This window comes from Pantherophis guttatus, chromosome 4 (genome assembly GCF_059756535.1).
Source record: "Pantherophis guttatus breed Tessera chromosome 4, ASM5975653v1, whole genome shotgun sequence".
NCBI classification, from domain to species: Eukaryota; Metazoa; Chordata; class Lepidosauria; order Squamata; family Colubridae; genus Pantherophis; species Pantherophis guttatus.
The window spans coordinates 4,821,270-4,837,529 of NC_142066.1; the positions used below are offsets into that span (position 1 = coordinate 4,821,270).

The 16,260-nt window shown below is 45.8% G+C and overlaps 2 protein-coding genes across 2 annotated transcripts in view; one reads left to right on the plus strand and one right to left on the minus strand.

Moving 5' to 3' along the window:
• Nucleotides 1-4,411, plus strand: part of LOC117658222 (myosin-6) — a 76,492-nt gene extending 72,081 nt beyond the window's left edge. Inside the window, exons 40-41 of the mRNA XM_087891684.1 lie at nucleotides 2,661-2,795; nucleotides 4,268-4,411. Coding sequence (XP_087747810.1) covers nucleotides 2,661-2,795; nucleotides 4,268-4,288 — 156 coding nt within the window. The 3' untranslated portion in view covers nucleotides 4,289-4,411. The remainder of the gene's footprint in view (nucleotides 1-2,660; nucleotides 2,796-4,267) is intronic.
• Nucleotides 4,412-9,516: 5,105 nt separating this feature from the next.
• Nucleotides 9,517-15,854, minus strand: CMTM5 (CKLF like MARVEL transmembrane domain containing 5). Its single transcript, XM_034406319.3, has 5 exons — nucleotides 15,620-15,854; nucleotides 12,641-12,793; nucleotides 12,162-12,257; nucleotides 10,822-10,900; nucleotides 9,517-9,808 (listed from the first exon to the last, which is right to left on the minus strand). Exons 1-5 carry the CDS (start codon nucleotides 15,716-15,718, stop codon nucleotides 9,792-9,794), a joined length of 444 nt encoding a protein of 147 aa, XP_034262210.2. The 5' UTR covers nucleotides 15,719-15,854; the 3' UTR covers nucleotides 9,517-9,791.
• Nucleotides 15,855-16,260: the final 406 nt, after the last annotated feature.

Sequence of the window (16,260 nt, forward strand, 5' to 3'; positions counted from 1 at the left end):
GAGAGAGAGAGAGAGAAAGGGAGAGAAAGGGGAGAAAGGGAGAGAGAGAAAGAAAGGGAGAGAGAGAGAAAGGGAGAGAGAGAGAAAGGGAGAGAGAAAAGGGAGAAAGGGAGAGAGAAAGGGAGAGAGAGAAAGAAAGGGAGAGAGAGAGAAAGGGAGAGAGAGAGAAAGGGAGAGAGAAAAGGGAGAAAGGGAGAGAGAAAGGGAGAGATAGAGAGAAAGGGAGAGAGAAAAGGGAGAAAGGGAGAGAGAAAGGGAGAGAAAGGGAGAAAGGTAGAGAGAGAGAAAGGAAGAGAGAAAAGGGAGAAAGGGAGAGAGAGAGAGAAAGGGAGAGAGAAAAGGGAGAAAGGGAGAGAGAAAGGGAGAGATAGAGAGAAAGGGAGAGAGAAAAGGGAGAAAGGGAGAGAGAAAGGGAGAGAAAGGGAGAAAGGGAGAGAGAGAGAAAGGAAGAGAGAAAAGGGAGAAAGGGAGAGAGAGAGAAAGGAAGAGAGAGGGAGAAAGGGAGAGAGAAAAGGGAGAAAGGGAGATAGAAAGGGAGAGATAGAGAGAAAGGAAGAGAGAGAAAGGGGGAGAGAGAGAAAGGGAGAGACAGAGAGAAAGAGAGATAGAGAAAGGGAGACAGGGAAAGGGAGAGATATAGAGAAAGGGAGAGAGAAAGGGAGAGAGAGAGAAAGGGAGAGAGAAAGGGAGAGAAAGGGAGAAAGGGAGAGAGAGAGAAAGGAAGAGAGAAAAGGGAGAAAGGGAGAGAGAGAGAAAGGAAGAGAGAGAGAGAAAGGGAGAGAGAAAAGGGAGAAAGGGAGATAGAAAGGGAGAGATAGAGAGAAAGGAAGAGAGAGAAAGGGGGAGAGAGAGAAAGGGAGAGACAGAGAGAAAGAGAGATAGAGAAAGGGAGACAGGGAAAGGGAGAGATATAGAGAAAGGGAGAGAGAGAGAAAGGGAGAGAGAAAGGGGGAGAGAGAGAGAAAGAAAGGGGGAGAGAGAAGGGGAGAGATAGAGAAAAAGGGAGAGAAAAGGAGAGAGATAGAGAAAGGGAAAGAGATATAGAGAAAGGGGAAGAGAGAGAAAGAGAGAAAGGGAGAGAGATAGAGAGAAAGGAAGAGATAGAGATGGAATGGACAAATGGATGATAGATAAGGGAGAGAGAGAAAAGGAGAGAGATACAGCAAGGGAGAGAGGTAGAAAAAGAGAGAGATGGAATGGACAAATGGATAGATAGGGGAGAGAGATAGAGGTAGAGAAAGGGAGAGAGAAAGGGAGAGATGGAACGGACAAATGGATGATAGATAGGACAGACAGACAGACACAGATGATAGATGATAGATTTTGCTATTTGCTAAAGAGTTTCTCCACTTAGTAAAACTGCTTTGCTTAAGCTCACCTGACGCTTTGATTTTTCTTTTTTTTCTTTCTTTCGATCCGCCCGAGCCGGCGATATTCGAAGTCAGCAGTTAGCCGGGAGATTTTGTCAATCGTAAAGCTTTTACAAGACTTTAAACGGCTTGCCATGATCTCTTTAAGCCCCGGATAACCTTCGATTGAAACCATGGAGGATTGGGCAAAGTAAACGAGAAAAGAATCATTCTGTTTTTTACAGACGGTCCTTGACTTACGACCGTTTGTTTAATGACCGTTCGAAGTCGCTGCGGCACTGGGGGGAAAAAAGTGACATACGTCCGTTTTTTCACGCTTACGACCGTTACGTTAGCCCCCATGGTCCCGGGATCAAAATTCAGATGCTTGGCAATTGACTCGTTTTTACGACGGTTGAAGCGTCCCGGGGCTGCGCGATTCCAATTTTGCGACTTTCTGACAAGCAAACCCCATGGGCAAGCCGGGTTCACTTAACAACCGGGCAGGGGTGGGCTTCAAAAAATTTAGCAAGGGGATCTCTGCCCAGTTGCTGGGTGCGTGTGGCCATGGTGGGCGTGGCCTAGTCGGCCTCCTGCACCACGGTGGAAGGCGATGTTTTTGCCCTCCCCAGGCTCCGGAGGCTTTCCTTGAGCCTCCGGGAGGACGAAAACGGCCTCCCCAGGCTCCGGAGGCCCTCTGGAGGCCGGAAACGGGGCCCTTTTTCCTGAACTTCCGGTAGGCCCGTTTTTCACCCTCCCCGAGCCTCTGCGGGTGCCCTGCACTTACCAAAACGGGCCACGTGGGGACTCAAGCGAGGGGCAAGGTGGGCGGGGCCAGCCAGGAGTGGGATTTGGGGGATTTTCTGAACTGCACAGAATCTTAGCTAGAGGTCCTCCTGAATCCCTACGAACTCCCAGCAGCCCACCCCTGCAACCGGGTGACCAACTTAACAATTTCAGCAATTCACTTAACAACCATAGCAAGGAAGGTCGTAAAAAGGGGACAGTGAGATGCGAAGATGTTGTTCAGGGCTGGTAGCTGGAACCCGATGATATTCTGGGCAGTTTTAATGAGCATTTTTGTCCGCTGCAGAGCTGCTCCCATACCATGCAAAAATACCGTATATCAGGACACTCTCGATGGCGCTGCGATAGTAGGACAGAAGTAGATACTGAGATTGATAGCGTTCTCAGGAAGCACAGCCTCTTCTGTGCCTTCTTCACAAGCATGTCAACATTCATAACAGGAACAGCAAGGGAAGGTTTTGCACTCCGCAAACGTCCCTCCATCTTTTTCTACTCCTTTCCCAGGAGGAACAAGCCAACACCAACCTGGCCAAATTCCGGAAGGTCCAGCACGAGTTGGACGAAGCCGAGGAACGGGCGGACATCGCCGAGTCCCAGATCAACAAGCTGAAGGCCAAAAGTCGTGACGTGGGAGGAAAAGTGAGTTCTTATTTTGGGGCTTCCGAAGGGGAAAGACACAAGTAGCAAATGCTTGGAAACGAACCTCTTTCTTGCCCTTCTTTTGTTTTTTTGACTTACTCACTGCTTGTGCCTAATCAGGTAAATAGAGATGTGGGGTGGTGGTGGGGAGAGCAGGGGTGAAATCCAGCAGGTTCTGATAGGTTCTGGAGAACCGGTAGTGGAAATTTTGAGTAGTTCGGAGAACCGGCGAATGTCACTTCTGGCTGGCCCCAGAGTGGGGTGGGAATGAAGATTTTGCAGTATCCTTCCCCTGCCACACCCACCAAGCCACATCCACAGAACTGGTAGTAAAAAAAAATTGAATTTCACCACTGGGAGAGAGATAGATGGAATGGACAAATGGATGATAAATAGGACAGAAGAGATGATAGATAGATAGATAGATAGATAGATAGATAGATAGATAGATAGATAGATAGATAGATAGATAGATAGATAGATAGATAGATGGGATGATATATATATAGAGAGAGAGGCAGAGTGTCAGAGAGAGACAGAGAGACAGAGAGGGAGAGAGAGGGAGAGAGAGGGAGAGAGGGAGAAAGAGACAGCGAGAGATACCGAGAGACAGAGACAGAGACAGAGAGAGACAGAGGGAGAGGGAGAGGGAGAGAGAGACAGAGAGGGAGAGGGAGAGAGACAGCGAGAGACAGCGAGAGATAGACAGACAGAAAGACAGAGAGAGAGACAGAGACAGAGAGAGACAGAGAGGGAGAGAGGGAGAAAGAGGCAGCGAGAGACAGAGACAGAGACACAGAGACACAGAGAGAGACAGCGAGAGACAGCGAGAGACAGAGAGAGACAGAGACAGAGAGAGACAGAGACAGAGACAGAGAGACAGAGGGAGAAGGAGAGAGAGACAGAGAGGGAGAGGGAGAGAGACAGCGAGAGATAGACAGACAGAAAGACAGAGAGAGAGACAGAAACAGAGAGAGACAGAGAGGGAGAGAGAGAGAAAGAGGCAGCGAGAGACAGAGACAGAGACACAGAGACACAGAGAGAGACAGCGAGAGACAGAGAGAGACAGAGACAGAGAGAGACAGAGACAGAGACAGAGAGACAGAGGGAGAAGGAGAGAGAGACAGAGAGGGAGAGGGAGGGAGACAGCGAGAGACAGTGAGAGATAGACAGACAGAAAGACAGAGAGAGAGAGACAGAGACAGAGAGAGACAGAGAGGGAGAGAGGGAGAAAGAGGCAGCGAGAGACAGAGACACAGAGACACAGAGAGAGACAGAGAGAGACAGCGAGAGATAGAGACAGACAGAGACACAGACACAGACAAAGACAGACAGAGAGAGACAGACAGACAGAGAGACACAGAGAGAGAGAGACAGGTAGAGAGAGAGCTTTTAGCTTTTTTTGTGAAATTAGTTTCCTGGTTTGCTCCACATTTCGGTTCATGCTTTTCCTTTCTGCTTCTCTCTTCCAGAAACTTCTCGACGAAGAGTGAGGAAGCCAGGGAAAAAAAAAACCTCATTTTAGCCACAGTAGCCATTTAGCGACAACCTTTGCCTCGAGAGAGGCCCTAATAGTGAATATAGAGCAGTGAAATAAATCTCAAGAGCAACACAAATCTCGTTTCCCACGCATTTCTATCGCTCAAACCCGAAATGTATGTGACGAGCCCACCAACAAGCGGCATCAAACCATTTTCCCACCCCTCTGTTCAAATAAAATCATGTCAGAATCATCATTCATGGGAAAAACCATTTCCAAGACTCGTACAGGTAGTCCTCGACTTACGACAGTTCGCTTAGTGACCGTTCAAAGTTACAACAGCATGGACAAAAGTGACTTACGACTAATGGTGGGTTTCCAATATTCTTACCGCCGGTTCGTCGTGTGGGCACATGCACGCTTCACGCATGTGCCTTCCATGCATGCGCCCAGCCTCGAAAATGTCTTCTGTGTATGCGCCCAGGCTTCGCACATGTGCGCGTCTTCCATGCATGTGCCGAGGCTCGAAAAAGTGCCTAAATAGGACGGCATAGAGCCAGGGTGAATGGGCAGGTCCTCCTGCGATCTCCACAACCGGTTCGCACGAACCGATACGAACCGGCTGAATACCACCTCTGCTTACGATCGTTTTTCACGCTTATGACCTTTGCCACATTCCCATGGTCCCACGTGATTTACATTCGGATGCTTGATGGCTGACTCACATTTATGACGGTTGCAGTGTCCCGGGGGGGGTCACGTGAGGATCCCCTTTTTACGACCTTCTGACGAGCAAAATCAACGGGGAGGCCAGATTTGCTGAACCACTGCGTTTAACAAGGGCAGGGATTCCCTGAACAAATGTGGCAAGAAAAGTCGTAAAATGAGGCAAAACTCACTTTTCCAATTTCTCACTTAGCGACCAAAATTTTGGGCTCAATGGCGGTCGTAAGTTGAGGACTGCCTGCATTTAGGTCACACGTGTGTGGCGGCTTTTGTAAACAAGCGTGCCTTTGGGTGGCGTTACCCAGTACAATATTAGTGATAGGCGAGAATATTTTCCTAATATCTTATTAGTTACTTAAAAATTAAAAACGGGTTTTCTAGAGTCTTAATTCTGAAGTTGCAAGGATCAATGGTGCCCCCTGGTGTTTAGAGTCGGCATCTGCAGGTGAAATTAGATTCCACACCAAGGAATTATTTCTTGTAGGATGGCTCCCTCTGGTGGTAATGTAAAGTATTACAGTCAATTTTTATAAATAGGAAGGAAGGAAGGAATTGGACCGGAAGGAATTAAGCATCAAAAGTGGAATTATTCCCTTCCAACGAAGCAGAAAAAGACACGTATGATTTAACAGTGAAAACAAGCTGCCGTCTAATTTAGTGATAATTATCAATTTAGATGAGAAAGTCGCAGTGGATTCGGCGGCCGAAGTTGTTTTCTGAGGCAGACGGGCGGTTCAAAAAATGTGGAAAATAGTAAATAAATAAACAAACAAATAAATAAATAAACTAAGGGAGAGTAGCAACTGAAAAGAGATACAGCTAGTCCTCGACTTATAACAGTTTGCTTAATGACCGTTCAAAGTGAGAACGGCCCTGAAAAAATGTGATTTATGACCGCTTTTCACGCTTATGACCGCTGCATCTCCACAGTCACGTGAACCAAATTCAGATACTTGGCCGCCGACTCACATTTATGACAGTTTGCAGCGTCCCGGGGTCACGTGATCGCCATTTGCGATCTTCTGACGAGCCAAGTCAACGGGGAAACCGGATTCATTTAACGACCGTGTTACTCCTTTAACAACAGCAGTGGTTCACTTAACCAATGGGGCGAGAAGAGTCGTAAAATGGGGCGCACTCACTTAGCAAGGGTAACCCGTTTTACGACTCTCACAATTCATGCGACCGTAATCTCCGGGTTCAGTTCGAGCCGTAACCTTGAGGACTAGCTGTAGAGTTTCCCTTTTTACAGCTAGTCTTCGACGTAACGACTGCAATTGAGCCTGAGATTTCCGTTGCTAAGCAAGACAGTTGTTAAATGAGCTTTGCTCCCTCTTATGACCTTTCTGGCCACGGTTGTTAAGTGAATCACTGCAGCAGTTAAGTTAATCACACGGTTGTTAACTTAATCCGGTTTCTTTGCTTGTCAGAAGGTCACAAATGAGAATATATCTGCCGAACAAAACTCCTCATTGGCAACAGGAAAGGCATCCGGCCAGTAAAAAACACTCCGCTAGCTCCATTCAGTTGCTCAGACTTCACACCCGCAAGGAATTACGGGATCATTAAACGACCATGCATAGGTAGTGTGAAAAATAAGTCACTTCTTTCACTGCTGTTGTAACTTCAAATGGTCACTAAACGAGCGATTGTAAGTCAAGGACTCTCTGTACTTTTCCTGCCTGGCCTCACCCTGGACAGCTCATCAGATCTAGTTCTCCAGGCCAGTTTTTCACAACTTTGGCAATTGTGTGAATTGGACTCTTTTGGATTTGATGAGATTTCTTGGAAAAGCGGAAGGAGAAATTCGAAACTTCACTCCAACTCATCCAATTTCGTCTCTTCATCATGGGGGAAATTTCTTCGGACTCTTTGTTTTAAAAAGAGATTCCACAGCTCGCAAAAGTTTGAAACTCCCCCCTTTTTTGTGCACACACAAACATGGACACACGCTCAATTCACAACTCGTTCCGCAGGCCGATGTTCGGCCGAGCCCCAGGCCTCGCAACCCACTGCTTCACACAAAAGCCATTCACTCTACATCACGCGCCTTTCCATCTGAATAATATACGATGCAATTCGCATCCGTGCTCCGCTGTAGCTTCGAACGATCTCACGCTCTTGAATTTCTCAATATTAATGCAAAATATTATACAACCACAGAGGTGAATTCGCTCTCGCTTTGTCTGATTTGCACAAGGGTTAAGAGTCCCTTGAAACCAGGGGTGAAATGCTCCCGGTTCGGACCGGATCGCCCGATCCGGTAGCGATGGAGGCGGGTGGTTCGGAGAACCGGTAGCAAAAATCCCTCCCCGCCCCCATGCCCAGCTGAGCCGTGCAATCATCAGAGGCTTTTTATTTTATTTTTAAAAGCATTTTTTTTCTACAACCTCTTCGGCTGAAAAAATGCTTTTAAAAGTAAAAAAAAAAGCCTCTGCCGATCAGGCAAGTCAGCTGGGATTGTCAGAGGCTTTAAAAAAAAAAGAAAAGCCTCTGCCGATCAGGCAAGTCAGCTGGGATCGTCAGAGGCTTTTAAAAAAAAAAGAAAAGCCTCTGCCGATCAGACAAGTGAGCAGGGATCGTCAGAGGCTTTTAAAAGCATTTTTTTTCAACCTCTTCCCCCGAAGAGGTTGTAGAAAAAATGGTTTTAAAAGTAAAAAAAAAAAAAAAAGTTGGCCACACCCACTCAGTCATATTACCCACCACCACCAAGCCAGGCCCACAGAACCGGTAGTAACAAATTTTACATTTCACCACAGCTTGAAACCTTCAGTTTGGGCCTACTTGCCCAGTTTTGAAAGTTGCATACTCATTGTTTCTGGACACGAGGAGACAGCGCAAAGTTTCTCACTCGTAGCCCCTTTTAAGATGCGTGGACTTCAATTCCCAGAATTCTGGCTGGTTGGTGGAATTCTGGGAGTTGAAGTCGGCATAGCTTAATGTTACTACACTGAGGTAAACCTCAGAAATCAGGAGGAATTTCCTAAGGTTGTGAGCCATCAGCTAGGGCAGGAGCAGGGGTGAAATGCTACGGTTCACACCGGTTCGGGTGAATCGGTAGTAAAAAATATGCTTCGCACTGGTTAAAAAAAGCTGCCGGTTCCTCAGAACCGGTATTTCCAACAATCAGCTGTGCCGCACGGTTTAGCTTTGCAAGAAAGCAGGAAAACCGGTAGCAAACCAGTTCAGATTTCACCACTGGGCGCAGCTCCCAGAATTCCTCAGCCAGCACGGCTGCCTGGGGAATTCTGGGAGTTGAAGTCCACAAGTCTTAATTGGAGACCCCCTGAGCTAGAGGAACAAGTAGCCACACGGAGTGGTGAGCTTTCCTTCACTGAAGTTCTTCAAACAAAAGCTAGAAAGGCCTTGTTAGCGATGTTCCCGATTATCCTACTCTGCAGGGGTTGGATTGGATGACCTCTAAGATAACCTTCTGATTCCGGGAGTTTAGGGCTCTACTAGACAACCCGTGACTGATAGAGTCATCGTTTCAGAGAGATTTCCTTCCCTAAACAGAGAAACTGGGGGGGGGAGGGAATCATTGGGAGTGATAGTGTTTTCCTGCTGGCTTCCCCAGTTACTGTTTTTGTGGGAAACTGGGAGGCCTGTTGGAAATCATGACTGCAGCAAGCATGGTAGCATAGCGGCCCTGAAGCGGCCCCGGCTTCGCCAGAATTCAACCCCACGAGAGTCCTGGGTCCCAGATTTTGGACACAATCCTTAAGCACGTGAATTCAAAAATGGTTGCCCTACGATCAGGGGTGAAATCCAGCAGGTTCTGACAGGTTCTGGAGAACCGGTAGCGGAAATTTTAAGTAGTTCGGAGAACCGGCAGCGGAAATTTTGAATGGTTTAGAGAACTGGCAGCGGAAATTTTGAGTAGTTCGGAGAACCGATAGCGGAAATTTTGAGTAGTTCAGAGAACCGATAGCGGAATTTTTTTTAAAAAAAAAATTTGATTTATATGCCGCCCTTCTCCGAAGACTCAGGGCGGCTTACAATGCGTTAAGCAAAAGCCTTCATACTATTGTATATTTTATACAAAGTCAGCTTATTGCCCTCACAAACCGGGTCCTCATTTTACCTACCTTAAAAAGGATGGAAGGCTGAGTCAACCTTGAGCCTGGTGAGAATTGAACTCGCAGTAATTGCAGGCAGCTGGAAGCTAAATACTACCTTTTGACAGCAGCATTATTCTGCTGAGCAGTTCGGAGAACCGGTAGCAGAAATTTTGAGTAGTTCGGAGAACCGGTAGCGGAAATTTTGAGTAGTTCGGAAAACCGGTAGCGGAAATTTTGAGTAGTTCGGAGAACCGGCAAATACCACCTCTGGCTGGTCCCAGAGTGGGGTGGGAATGGCGATTTTGCTGTATCCTTCCCCTGCCACGCCTACCAAGTCACACCACGCCCACCAAGCCACGCCCACAGAACCGGTAGTAAAAAAAATTGAATTTCACCACTGCCTATGACACACCGTTTCGCTCAATTGAAGGCTACAAACCGACAGACACGAGAGTTTTAGTAGTATAGATATGTTTAGTAGTAAAAGACATCTACGTTTACTTCTTCATGCACGTGTATCCAGTTGCTGGGAACGTGAGGCCTATTGTATCGCATCCAAAACAATTTTAATCTTGTCTTTCCGGCAAGTTAAATCTGGAAATAATCTAATATTGTGGACCCGGATTCTCCAGGAAAGATGGGAGTCAGCTCCAAGACCACACGGAGATACAGAAGCTGGAGACCTGAGGTGGGGTTTTCACCATTGAAGGGGCACTTGAGCGTGCTAATTCACCGAGGTTCCGGGTCTGTAACGGAAGAGGAAAAGCAACTCAGTGGGAAACGAGGTGGGTGGGCTTTGACCTCGGAGCAACCACAAGAGGGTCAGAAAAGTCAAAATCCAAACTCTGCAGGTGAACAAGAGGCGTGGTTTCCGGCGTAGGGGCGGAGCTAGCACTTTGATTACTTTGCGCCCCTTTCTAGCATACGTCCCTCGATAGTTTGTTAGAGCAGTATTTCTCGTCCTCGGCAATTTTAAGACGTGTGGACTTCAACTCCTAGTGATGCGGTGGCCTAGAGGTGGAGTTCTCGCCTCACAAATCAAGAGGGCTGTGAGTTCGATCCTAGGTAGAGGCCGATATTTCTCTCTCTCTGGGCACAATGAGAATATATCTGCTGAACAAAACTCTGCATTGGCGACAGGAAAGGTATCCGGCCAGTAAAAAAAACACTCTGCTAGCTCCATTCAGTTCCCCAGATTCCACCCCGCAAGGGATTATGGGGTCGTTAAAAGATGATGATGATGGACTTCAACTCCCAGAATTCCCCAACCAGCACAGTTGGTTGAATTCGCTGCTGGAGAATTCTGGGAATTGAAGTCCACACGTCTTAAAGTTGCAGAGATCGAGTAACGGTGGTGAAGATGACCGAATATCCATTTTTATTGATAATTACGCCTACTAAATATCGATCAAGACATCTGCCTAGTCTCCAAACACTTCCCTCTCATTTTTTCCCCAGTGCAAAGCCAGGATTTAAATCGTTGTTGCAGCTTTCAGGAAAATCTGTCATCAAATTTCATAAATCATTGTTCCAGCCTTTCAGGAAAATCTGTCCTCAGATTTCATTCCCAATTTGGGGATTACAAGGATATATTCCCCACCTTCCTCACCACTCACACACTCCGGACATCGCTTGGTGGTCTCCTATCCAGGCGTTCAATCTGGTTTCGCCTTTTTTTTCACGCCAGCTCTGTCCCACCTGCTCAGCGCGGCCATCGCAAAACGAGCACAAATTTGACACGTTTACGTAATCTGCTCACCTTCTTCCGATCCCATCTCCGCTTGGTAGGTTTTGTAGGCGTCCAAGCAGAAAATTCCAATTAGAATAAGACTGAAAACCTGCCGTGAAACAGAGAAGCAAAGCTTGAACGTTTGAAGGGCTCTCCGATAAATTAAGCCCAAAATTAGCATTTCACGGACACTTAGTTTGTATGGGAATTTTCTTAGATTTGCCTCAGAAAAAAACAATTACAGGAGATTTGCAGCCTGGAATGGAAGGGGTTAAAAAATCAAGATGGTGGCCATTTGACTCTTTAGGTGTTGATTGTAATAAATAAATATTCATAAATTTACTTATTCAATTTTTAGGCTGCCCAGATTTGCTTGAGAATGGGATTGGTAACAAATAAATACTCTCTCTCGGCCCAGTCTACCTCACAGGGTTGTTGTTGTGGGGGAAATAAGAGAAGACTGGTATGTCGGATTTTGAGTTGCTTTGAATTATTTGTAAAGAATAATAAAGAATAAAATAAAATAATAAATAAAATAATAAAATGAAAATAATAAAATAACATAATAAAATATAAAATAAAGTAAAAAACATCAATTAAACTAAATTGAAATAAAATATAATAAAATGATAAAATAAAAACATAATATAAAATAAATAAATAAATAAAATAAAATAAATAACATAATAAAATGAAAATAATACTGGTAAAATAAAATAATAAAAAATAAAACAAAGTAAAAACATCAATTAAACTAAATTGAAAAAATATAATAAAATAATAAAATAAAAACGTAACATTAAAAAAAATAATAATAAAATAAAATAATAAAATGAAAATAATGCTGGTAAAATAAAATAATAAAACATAAAACAAAGTAAAAACATCAATTAAACTAAATTGAAATAAAATAATAAAATAAAAACAACAAATAAAATAAGCTAATAAACTAAATTGAAATAAAATATAATAAAATAAAATGAACTAACGAAATAACAACATAACAAATAAAACAACCTGATACAATCAATCAAAACAAAATAAAATAATGAATTAAAGTAAAATAAAAAATAAAATAAAAATCTAATATAACATAAATATAAACTGAAATAAACTAAACTAATAAAATAAAATTAAATATAATAAAATTAAATTAAAATTAAAAATTAAATAAAAGACATGTGTAAAAAGGGAAGGAACTTTGGTTCAACAGGTGCAGCCCCCAAATAGACATTTTCCACCCTCCCTGAGAGCCAATCAGAGATCTGGAATATGGTTTCCCAGAATTCTCCAGAGGCTGACTGGGGACTTCTGGGAATCAAACTCCCGATGCAAGGAGCCGATTGGGAGAAAAGACGGCGGTCACTCACAAAGGCCGACACGGCCGATCCCTCGTGGTTGGTGGCAATGACGGCGAAGCCCACCACGATGAAGATGATGGCCGCGCTGACGCACCGAAGGAAATCCTGCAGATGGAAAATGCACCGAATCGGTCCAAACGTCCATTCCCAAGATCCTGAAAACTCTTAAAAATGCTAGAAACGGCAGGGAATTAGGGATCCTGCACTTCAATGCCCTTCAGCCTCATTCAATTAACTCCAATGCAACTTGCCAGGGAAGGAGGCGTGGCGGGGATTTCGCTGTCCCTAACCAGAGGTGGTATCCAGCCGGTTCGGACTGGTTCGACTGTGGCGATTGCGGGTGGTCCTGTCCATCTGCCCCGGCATAAAGACGTTCTATTTAGCCACGTTTTCGAGGCCGGACGCATGCGCGGAAGGTGCGCACGCACGGCGAACCGGTAGTCAGCATTTCTGAACCCCACCGCTGACCCTAACCCAGGTTTACCCACCAGGCAGGGCCAGTTGACCCGGGTCAGGCGTTCATGATAGTACGTGGCTCGCAAACCGAGGAAAGTCAGGGTTACCAACACCTCCAGCAAGGCAGCGCCCATGTAGGCCGAAACGGAAGCCGTGAGCAGTAAGAAAACCAGGAAACAAAGACCCTGAAAGAAGGAGGTAGAACGTAATGTGTGAACGGGGCAACGTTTCTCCCTCAAAGTCTGGATTTGCAGATCTTTTTTTTTTGATTCAATGGGAACCCACCATAAACCCCACAAAACTTATTTATTAAACTCGGATGCTTGAAGAGAATGTGGACTTCAATTCCCAGAATTCCTCAGCCCGGAATGAAGTCTGTCATTTCATTTAGCGACCGTTACAACAGCGTGGGGGAAAAAATGACTCAGGGCCGTTTTTTCACAGTTACGACCTTTACCGCATCCCCGTAATCATAATCATTTTAAGACTGGTGGACTTCAACTCCCAGAATTCCCCAGGAAGCATGGCTTGCCCGACTGCAAGGAAGTCTCATGGCTGGCTGAGGAATTCTGGGAATCGAAGTCCACCCGGGTACTTACGGGACCACCAGTAGCCTCTCACCGGCCAGTACGCTCTCATAGAGAGGGGCTCCTCAGGGTGCCGTCGGCCAAACAGTGTCGACTGGCGGCCCCCAGGGGGAGAGCCTTCTCTGTGGGGGCACCTACTATCTGGAATGAGCTCCCCCCGGAGATACGGAGGATCCCGCATTTACGCACTTTCCGCCGTGCCCTAAAAACGTTTTTATTCCAACAGGCTGGCCTGGCCTAACCTCCTTTTTTAATTGTAAATTTTAAATTTGTCTAAAACCTTAGGGGTGTTTTAATCTGTTCCGGGCCAAATTTATTTAATTAGGTTTTTATACTGTTTTTAAATTTTGTATAATCTGTGTGTTTTATCTCTTGGCTGTTCACCGCCCCGAGTCCTTCGGGAGTAGGGCGGTATATAAATCTAATAATAAATAAATTAATTAAATAAATAAAAGTCGCCGGGGTTAGTCACCCACGCTTTAGAGCTTCAAGGACAGGCAGATGTTCAACCGGAGCAGCTTTCTCCAGCTGAATTTAGCTGGTTTGGTTCTGGATGGGGGATTCTGGGAATAGAAGTCCAGACTTCTTCCCAGCAACCAGCATTAAGAAATATCGGTTTATCACTTGCAAATATTCGCCTGAATCCAGAGATTTTTCCACCTCGCCTTCCCCAGCCCTCAAACTGCAGCTTTCTGCTGCAAACTGCAACCAGCCCCATCAGGATATCAGATTAACAGAGTTGGAACGGACCTTGACATGATGGGAATTGTAGTACCGTACTATGGAAAACTATTCACTGATCTCTGGATATTTTCCCCCAATAGTCGGTTCCAACACAAGCATTTTGTGTGTGTGTGTGTGTGTGTGTGCCCTGCCACCCCCCCAATTTGGGGCTACAATTTTGGAAGAAAAGAGATCTACCCACTTCCCAGCTATCTGGGGCCGAGCTCCTCCGCCCGGCCCTCATGGGAGGGAACGATGGGAAGCGGAGTTAGAAAACGGCCAAATTGGGGGAGGGCAAGGGAGGTGGGAGGAGGGAAAGGCAACAAGGATGGATTAATTTTTAAAAAAAAAAAAAAAAGACAGAATTAACCATTGCAGAGAGAAAAGAATGGTGGAGAGGAAGGAAAACCGGAAGGAAAAGGAAAGAAGGAAGAAAGGGAAAGGAAAGGAAAATGAAGAAAACAAGGGAAAATGAAAGAAGGAAGAAATAGAAATGAAAGAAGTGAAAAAGGAAGAAAGGAAACAAATGGAGAAAAGAAAGGAGAAAAGGAGAAAAGGAAGAAAGTGAAGAAGAAAATGGGAAGAAGGAAGAAAACGGAAGGAGAGGAAAGGATGGAGGGAAGGAGGAAGGAAGGAGAGGGAGGGAGGGAGGAGAAGAAGAAAGGAAAATTGGAGAAGGAAGAAAGGAAAAGGAAAGAAGAAGGAAGAAAATAGAAGGAGAGGGAGGAAGGAAGGAAAGGGAGGGAGGGAGGGAAGAAGGGAGGAGAAGAAGAAAGAAAAATTGGAAAAGGAAGAAAGGAAAAGGAAAGAAGAAGAAAACGGAAGGTGAGGGAGGGAGGGAGGGAGGAGAAGAAGAAAAGAAAATTGGAGAAGGAAGAAAGGAAAAGGAAAGAAGAAGGAAGCAAATGTAAGGAGAGAGAGGGAAGAAGGAAGGAAAGGGAGGGTGGGAGGAGAAGAAGAAAGGAAAATTGGAGAAGGAAGATTGGAAAGGAAAAGGAAAAAAGAAAGAAGAAAATGAAAGGAGAGGAAGGAAGGAAGGAAAGAAGAGAAGAAAGGATGGAAAATTGAAGGAGAAGGAAGAAAGGAAAAGGAAAGAAGAAGGAAGAAAATGGAAGGAGAGGAAGGAAGGAAGAGAAGAGAAGAAAGAATGGAAAATTGAAGGAGAAGGAAGAAAGGAAAAGGAAAGAAGAAGGAAGAAAATGGAAGGAGAGGAAGGAAGGAAGAGACGAGAAGAAAGGATGGAAAATTGAAGGAGAAGGAAGAAAGGAAAAGGAAAGAAGACGGAAGAAAATGGAAGGAGAGGAAGGAAGGAAGGAGAGGAAGGAAGGAAGGATCCCGAGGAGATGAAAGAACGAAGGAAAACTGGAGAAGGAAGAAAGGAAAAGGAAAGGCGAAGAAAAGAAAGAAAGGAAAACCAAAGAAGAAGGCGCAAAAGAAAAAACCCGAAAGACCACGAAAGGGGAGGAGGAGGGGAAGGACAAGATAAAACAAATAAAACAGTCCGAAAGAGAAAGGGAAAAAGAGAAAGGAAAAGAAAGGAGAAAGAAAAAAAGAAAATCCAAAGGAGGAAAAGGATGGAGGGAAGGATGCTCTTGGCAAAGCGGAGGGATGAAGGCAAAAGTGGAGAAAGTTGGGGAAAGAAGAGGAGAGGAGAGGTGGGGGGTTTTTTTGGGGGGGGGGGTCTCTTGGGTGATTGATTACCAGCTCGGCCCCCATCACCACCCCTTTGGGGGAGCGGAGAAACTCCTTGTCCAGCGCGAAGCCCCCAGCCTCGCCGCCCGCCGGCTCCCGCTCGCCCATCCTGCCGTCTCGGGGAGCTTCGAGCTAGCTGGGGAGGACTCCACACCGCCGCCCCGAAGCAGCCTCGTCGGCCTCCCCGCGCCCTTTTCGCCCTGGCATCCCGAAGCGGACAAAGAAGGATTTGTCCGGCCGGGCCAGGAGGCGACCAGCGCCGGAGAACAAGCGTCCGATTGTCCCGCCGCTAACCCGAGGAGCAGCCAAAAGGACGCGCGGGGAGCGGGATGGAGAGGCGGCCCTCGGCCGGCAGGGGGCGCCCGAGCGCAACGGGGAGTCGGGGGGGGGAGGGCAAGCAAGCCGCAGCGCCTGCGCTTTCCCCTCGCTTTCAACAGGGGGCGCTGCTATTTTTAATGTTATTTGTTATCTATCTATCTATCTATCTATCTATCTATCTATCTATCTATCTATCTATCTATCTATCTATCTATATCTATATCTCTCCTTCTATAATCTATCATCCATCTATTCATCTATCCATCTATCCACCTGTCCATAGATCATCTATCATCTATCCATCCATCTATCCATCTATCATCTACCAGTAT

What these genes read in the sequence shown, in the direction of transcription:
- CMTM5 (XM_034406319.3), bottom strand. Translation starts at nt 15,718, where the DNA reads ATGGGCGAGCGGGAGCCGGCGGGCGGCGAGGCTGGGGGCTTCGCGCTG. An exon ending in TGGTGATGGGGGCCGAGCTG is followed by an intron (nt 12,794 to 15,619) that starts GTAATCAATCAC and finishes TCCTTCTTTCAG; the next exon opens with GGTCTTTGTTTCCTGGTTTT. An exon ending in GGGTCAACTGGCCCTGCCTG is followed by an intron (nt 12,258 to 12,640) that starts GTGGGTAAACCT and finishes TTCCATCTGCAG; the next exon opens with GATTTCCTTCGGTGCGTCAG.